The following is a 7514-nucleotide window of genomic DNA, read 5'->3' on the forward strand; positions in this document are numbered from 1 at the left end:
TTGGTTGACACTTCCGATATCCGAAAAAGGTTAGCTGACTGCGCTTTCTTCCTCCACACCTTTGCAGGTGCTGGTCCGCGCGTTGACCGAGTGTTGTTCTCCCTATTCCTGCTTCTCCTTCCGACCCCCCTTTCGCAACTGGACTCATCTCTACTAGTAAGCTCAGATGCATACATAGCGCACAGGCAGCTCCATCTACGAGCGAACTAAAGGGACTGAGCCGCAGGATGGCAGGACATACGAGCTCGCTGGGTGCTCCGCCAGTGTCTGCCTCAGCATCAACCCTCATCCTACTCCAAGTCTCAGCCAGAACCCTCACCTTCATTCTCAATCAGATTTTAGTCCGCCTCGTCTCGCCAAGCATCTTTGGTCTCGCTAACATTCAGCTCGAGCTGCTCCTCTCAACCATCCTCTTCCTGTCTCGAGATGCGATCCGCACTATCTTGATCCGTAACAAGCCGGCCAGCCCAGCTCAATATGGAACAAAACCCGCTGGCCCTACCCAACCAGGACCGAGAAAAGGAACGACCAATTCGGTTCACAACATCGCGCTACTTCCAATACCCATCGGGTTCGCCTTCACTGTGGTGGTATGCAGTGTTTACGCGCTCTACATCTCCCCGGAGGCAATGCGAAATGTGCCGACCTTCTACACCAGCGTAGCGTTGTATGCGGTCGGAGCGGCCAGTGAGCTCACGTATGAGCCGCTGCTAATTCGAGCTGTTCGGCTAGGTCAGCCCTCGCTGAGGGTGAAGGCGGAAGGTGCGGCTGTGTTTGCGAAGGTCACCAGCACTATTGCTGTTATTTTGCTGCTCCCACGGTGGACCTCGGCACCGTCAGCCCTCCGCGTCGTCGTGGCGGATGAGAAATCAGTAGCTCTACTAGCGTTCGGAGTCGGACAAGCATTGTTCGGGCTCACGATGCTAGCTGTGCATATTGCTCACTTTGTCTCTCGCTATTCGATCGGCCCCACCCTGGATTTGTACATTCCGCGACCAGAACACGTCACACGCAGCGATGCTAGAGCCAGGACGCCATCGAAGCGTACTGTGTGGCTAGACAGACCAACACTCTCACTATGCGGCGCTATGGCTCAGCAAGGAATCCTCAAACACGCCCTAACTGAAGCAGACAAGTTTGCCGTTGCCAAATACGCAACCCTCGAAGATCAGGGTGGATATGCCCTTGCTTCTGCCTACGGCTCTTTGATGGCACGGATTGTGTTCCAACCTGTGGAGGAAACTGCACGCATCGTTTTCTCTTCTGAGCTTGTCGCACTTGATCCCGACTTCCCTTCCCCCTCCTCAAGTATACCGCTATCGACATTGGAAAGAGCCAGTTCGATGCTCTCCGCACTCTTCCGCCTCCATTTCCTCCTCGCATGCCTCATGACGACCTTCGGCGGCCCACTAAGTACAGCATTCCTATACATCATGGCAGGACCTCGATGGGCACTAGGCACGAGCGCACCGGAAATTCTAGCTGCGTATACTTTCTACCTGCCGATCATGGGGATCAATGGGATAGTAGAAGGTTTTGTCCAGAGCGTGGCGAGTAAAAGACAGGTTGGGAAGTATAGTAGGGTGTTGATGGGGGCAAGTGTTGGGTTCGTGGGGACGCTGGCGGTAATGAAGGGAGGGGAGCTTTTTTTGGCAAAGACAGGACTGGTTTGGGCAAATGCACTGAGTTTGGGGATTAGAGCTGGGTGGTGTTGGGACTTTCTTATCAAATACTTTGAGGTTGCAGAGAAGAGAAGCGGTGAAACGAGCAAAGATGGTGTACTGGGTGGGATTGCAGCTCGCGTCCGGCCGACGGCGGCATTGCCAGCTGGACCAACTCTGGCTATCTTCGGACTTATCGCCATCGCTTTGCGTGTCGGAGTACCGAAACTTATGCCGAGCAATGCTGAGTTGATTGCGGTCACAGGATCAACTCCGGCATCTCGCACAGTCCGGTTGCAGGCAATCCGTTCGCTCCTACCCACTCTTGCATTGACCGGAGCTTGTCTTGCTGCTGTAGTGGGCGCCATAGCTTTGTACGAGCGGGGTTCACTAGTTGGTCCTCTTCGCCCACTCAGTCGGCGGTCAGCAACGAAGAAGGACGATCGAAAGACTCAGTAGGGGGTTTCAGTTTTTTTTTTTTTTTTTTTTTTTTTTTTTGGAAACTCAAGTTTTTTTGAGTTTTCACTTGCGTTGAATATTTACTTACGTAAGCTCTGCCATTTTGGAAAATACTCTAATTTTTGAGAACAAGGGGGTTTCAGTTATCTCTGAGTTTTGAAAACACAATACTTTGAAAATATGTTTGGGCCCAATTTTTGATGCCCCAAGAAACTGCACAGGCCTGTGATACTTGCATCATGGAGTTTCACTTGACTCAGCAGGTAAAGGCAATTGCTGATTCCCTACACCAGGTCAAGATCAAAGTGATCATATCAGACATTGTTGAACACTATACTAAATAATGCCAAAACCTTTGATTGAAAAGCTAAAGCAAATAGCTTACATCACACCTGTGTCATGGGCCTGGATGCTCAAGAAGCAGGAGGGTCACGGGTTCATATGGAAGGAGCACAGGTATCGAAGATCTAGTCGAGATCAGTAGAGAGCATGGTCGTAGTGCAGTCTCCATGGAGACCATGGACTCCTATGGACTCACATGCAAAGGAGGGCCAAGCACAGCCACGAGGAGGACCAAGCTCAAGGAGCATGCAGATGGTTACCACTCAGGGGCTCGAGAGACAAGAGCCAAAGGAACTGACACTGATCAAAGGAGGAGGAGCAGTGTCGAAGGAGTCGACACCAGGTCATGAGGAGGAGGAGCAGTGTCGAAGGAGTCGACACAGCTCAAGAGGCACAGGGGTGCCAAGCAGGAGAGGCCCCTGAGCAGTACTCGATGAAGAAGGTACTCTCTGGAGAGAGAGAGCAGGAGCAGCATCACTGGCAATGCTGAGAAGAGGTATATAACCATGCTTTCTCATCATCAATAGGTCGAGTGGATCCTCATCCACTCTACTCACCATACAACTAGTCAATACTTTAGAAACACAAGTACTCATTAGTTACAGTCAGCATAGCAGCAATCCATCAAGGTTGTTCCTCATCGTAGTGTGTGTGTTGTATCACCACTACCTGACGTCCGAAGGTGCCCATAGCAGGTTAGCGGTCCGGATATAGATAGAACCGAAGGCAGTAGTCCACTGCGGTCCGGGGTTCACTTCAAGCATCAAGTCAACACACTGGACACTCGTGTTGACACCACCAACCTTATCACCAACACCATCAACCTCATTATCATCGACATCACCAAACTCATCACCAACACCATCAACCTCATCATCATCAACACTCACACCAGACCTTGGTGTCATCATAACATTGATATTGATTGTGCCAAGCTACCCCTGAACAGAGTGTCCACAGAGGTCAGCCGAAACCTACGATAGTATATACCATGAACGCCACCAGCTGTCACTGCACAACTTGATAGTCACTGATACCAAGACAATAGCTGTCGCACAGTTTGATAGTCACCGAGTATCTCGACAGACCGACCTGGGTTTCAGGCACGAGACCCCTGACAACCTGTTCTGATCACTGTCTTCTGTGAGCCTCATGCTGTCAGTTTTGTCTCTCCTGCCATTTGGTGAAGGCCAATGTTGTCATTCCCATCCTTTGAGAATCTGCTGTTGTGTCCTCAAAAGGGTGGCCATGAGAAGCAAAGAGTGCAGTGAGCATCTCCTCCCTAAGATCCAGTGCTTTCTCCTGCCTGAACTTCTGGACTCAGTTCTGAGACATGCCCTCCATTGCAGCAGCCTGTTCCTGTTTGTATTGCTGCTGGTTTTCCCTTCATTGTATCCTTGCATCTTCGGTAGCCTGCTGATATGTGTAAGCCGTCGTGTGCCAGGGACTAGTTTTGGGCATTATTTGTTCAGTATAGATGGGGTTGATTGAGTAAGGTCTACTTGGTATGTTTTGACTTAAAACATAACCAGATGTCTTCAACTGGTAGTCTTGGCTGACTGCCTTGAACACTCCATTCAGAGGTTGCATGGCACATATGCTGTTTGTTGGAGAGTGAGTGATACCCTCTCCCTACAGTATGAGTGTTTGCAGTACTGTTGATAATGCTCTTGGATGTCATCTGGACCATGATATGTTAATTGCCTACAGAGAATGGGAGTTACTGGACTGCAGGTGTGATTCACTGCCTACAATAACTAACTGGACTGCAGGTGTTGAGCAACACTGCCTACAGTAAGGGACTGGACCACAAGTGTTGAAGAACACTGCCTACAGTTGAGAACTGGACTGCAAGTGTCCAGAAGACACCACCTACAGTTGATGCCTAATGGTGATACAACACACACATTTGAGGGTTGTTGCAAGAGCACTGCTATTGCAATGGTACAAAACTAAGAGTCAAGTAACTAAGTAAGTAAGTAGTGTGTGTAGAGTGGATGAGGATCCACTCATATGCTATGATAGAATGAGAGTATTTATGCATTCAATTGGTGTCACCCATGACACCTATCCTGCTCCTCCTGAGGGGCCTTCATCCCCTGTTTGACACTGTCTCTCCTGCTGGCATCAATCCCATTGATGCTGTGCAAATGGTAGGGGCACAGCATAAGGGTTATGCAACACTGCCCTTTCACCTTCATGCTCTCTTTCTGCCTGATGATGTGTGATGACCCCTTTCGACACAGCTCCTTCTCTCTTCACTGGCGACCACCTTCTTGACCTTATCTTGTGAATCCCTTTAGCCACTTGTTGGACCTTGTGACCAAACCCCTTGGTCATGTGGTCACCCCTGTGCTTGGGCCTGTGTGACTATACACATGCACCCCTCAAGTGGTAACCATCTGCATGATGCTGAGCTTGGTCCCCTGCTCCTACATGTGGTTATCTCTGTATGCTTCTCCTTCTAATGCCAGTACCTTCCTTCCTGAGTCTCCTGATACTTGCCCATATCAGCCAACTTGCTGAGGCATGCTGTTCCAATCAATCCTTGTGAGATTAACCCAGAACCCAGAGTTTGGTCAATCTTGTAAATCATATGTGCTACCAGCCCAATTAGCTTTGTCAATTCCTGATGACTTGGCACCGATCAATTTTGCATACCCTTCATATGTTGATCTGTTGATCCTGTGACATTACCATGAATGCTGTCAGTCAATTTGGCGCATCCTTCTTGCGCTGGCCCGCTGGCCCTGTGACAATATGCTTCCATTCCTGACATGGTCTCCAGCACTTCAGCTTCAGATAGATTTTCTGATGCCTTAAGGTATTCTGCCACCTCATCTGGTCGATCATAATGGCTTGCAAATGTATGTGCAATGATACAAGCCTGGACCATATGTGCAGCTTTCTTGTGGTCCTCTTCTCAATACAGGTTGCCTCAAAATCCCATGAGACATTGGAAGTGGTTCTTGAGGTAGGCAATGCCATGTTCAGCCTTGACATGAATGCAGGAGAGTGAATAGTTGAAGTAGTGGAGATCTCTGCTCTTTGCAACTGCAGTGTTGCTGTATGGTCCAACCATGTAGCTGGAGTAGCCATAACCAGCATCAACCCAGACAAACTTGCCTTCATCAAGATGCAAACAAGGCTTCACAACAATACCACTGCCTGAAGCCCAGACTTGCACATCATGTGATGACCCAGGATGTCCAACCACCAACTCAACAATGCACAAGGAATGAGGGAGGAAGACAAGGGCAATGTTGAATGTATAATCACCCTTGTATGAGTAATGCTCACAAGCATTGAGTGCTGGCTTCCAAGCAAGATTGATGTGTGTACCATCTACCACCAACCATACTCTAGACCATTCCTTGACTCCACTCTTATCAGCAACCCATGCTTTTGCCTTAGCACACTCATCTTCAGTTGCAAAGGTTACTACCTTGCTGTTCAGCTCATATAGGCCTGCAATAGTCCTATCTGTCCACTTGTGAACTGAGCCCCAACTGCAACCACAGGCAAATGCAACATCACAAACTCCACCACCATTTCCTGACCATCCAAACTGATATAGACCAACTTCCACTTGCTGCTGAACACACTGAAAGCTTGATATTGATCTGAAGGCATTGGTTGTGCTGAGTCTGTAAGTGAGAGCTTGGAATGCATCTGGGGTCATGTGAACAGCCCCTTGAAAGTCAAACATGTCATCATCAGACTCTTCAAGGTCATCATTAGGGTGCCAAGTGGCATTGACATCCATCAGATCAAGTTGCATCTTGGATTCCACCATCAATGAGTGCATGATGGCAGTCTCAATGTTGTCCAGGAGGTGCTGTTTGTCAGAAGTGTGCACCATGGTTGAAGTAGAGGGCCAGAAATAGGAGATTGATGATTGATGAGTTCAGTTGAACAAGGATGATGTGGTCTGAAAGAGAGTCCAAAGCTACAAACACAACTCAGCTGAGTTCTGCACAACATGCATGCTTGGAACCAGGGCTACATGCAGCATTCCTCCCCCAAGATTATTCTTCTGCACTTACACCAATCAGCATCTTTTATGTGGAACAATTCATCACATTGAAGCAATCTACATTCAAGAGATTACATGGAAGACTGGGTATGGGGTATGCTAGTCAAACATATCGAGAGCTAGCTTTAGAGAGAGCAATCATACAACAAGTTGGAAACACAGGAACAGAACTTGGAGAACTTGAAAGGAACACCATTCTTGCCAAATGGTCTACTCACAAGCTGAATCACTGTTGTCCTGCTGATCCAAGGCATGAACCAGTGGGTCAAGTTCAAGATTGCTTTGACTACTTCCAGCGATGTTGCCAAAGGGTAGATTAGGGTTCATCATCTGCACCATCTCCATGAGCCAACCATGCTCTTCAGTTCACATGTGCTCTTGTCTCTCACTTTCTTCCCTGGCAAATCTCCTCAACCTTGATTCTTGCCTGAAGTGTGTCTTGGGTGCAGGCCCACACAATTTCTGACAGCTCTTCTTGCTTGCTCTTGGAAGGGGAGGGTCGAGACTTCTTGGGTGTTGTACCTGTGGCTGGAGAATGGAAAACAGAGCCACCATCACCATCATCCACTTCATCAGCCCCAAAAGCAGTGCTGGATGAGTGCTGGCAGGTTGGAGTGTCTATAGGGGTAATGGTGAAGGGGGTGGGGCCAATTGAAGACAGGTTGGATGAGGAAGAGAAGGGTGAGCAGGATGAAGATGAAGCAGCAGCTGGGGTGGCTGCAACTGAAGAAGAAAAAGATGAGATAACTCTTGCTCCAATGGGATCATATTGCAACTCCTCAAGAATGGATTCCATGCCAGGAATGTTGTGTCACTGAGGGTAGAGAGCATTGCTGGCATCATCCATGTTCACATCAGCATCAACCAAGTTATTCTGAGAGGAGGCAGGGGGGGCATCATATGGGTGACCAGTGAGAAGAACAACTGGACCAGGCTGTGCATGGTTGGTCATCATCTCATGCCAGTGCTCAAACCAAGGGTGGCTTCAAGCAATTGATTCGCATGTGGCATAGTCC

At 48.7% G+C, this 7514-nt stretch overlaps 2 protein-coding genes across 2 annotated transcripts; one reads left to right on the plus strand and one right to left on the minus strand.

Moving 5' to 3' along the window:
• Positions 1 to 227: 227 nt before the first annotated feature.
• UHO2_01496 (uncharacterized protein) lies at positions 228 to 2120 on the plus strand (the record flags this gene model as incomplete). Its single annotated transcript, XM_041553963.1, has 1 exon — positions 228 to 2120. The coding sequence occupies one exon, from the start codon at positions 228 to 230 to the stop codon at positions 2118 to 2120; it is 1893 nt and encodes a 630-aa protein (XP_041409897.1).
• A 3280-nt stretch (positions 2121 to 5400) lies between these two features.
• Positions 5401 to 6324, minus strand: UHO2_01497 (uncharacterized protein; the record flags this gene model as incomplete). The annotated part of the gene is made up of 1 exon (XM_041553964.1): positions 5401 to 6324. The coding sequence occupies one exon, from the start codon at positions 6322 to 6324 to the stop codon at positions 5401 to 5403; it is 924 nt and encodes a 307-aa protein (XP_041409898.1).
• Between the last annotated feature and the right edge of the window lie 1190 nt (positions 6325 to 7514).

This window comes from Ustilago hordei, assembly GCF_900519145.1.
Source record: "Ustilago hordei strain Uho2 genome assembly, contig: UHO2_contig_02, whole genome shotgun sequence".
Classification (NCBI taxonomy): domain Eukaryota; kingdom Fungi; phylum Basidiomycota; class Ustilaginomycetes; order Ustilaginales; family Ustilaginaceae; genus Ustilago; species Ustilago hordei.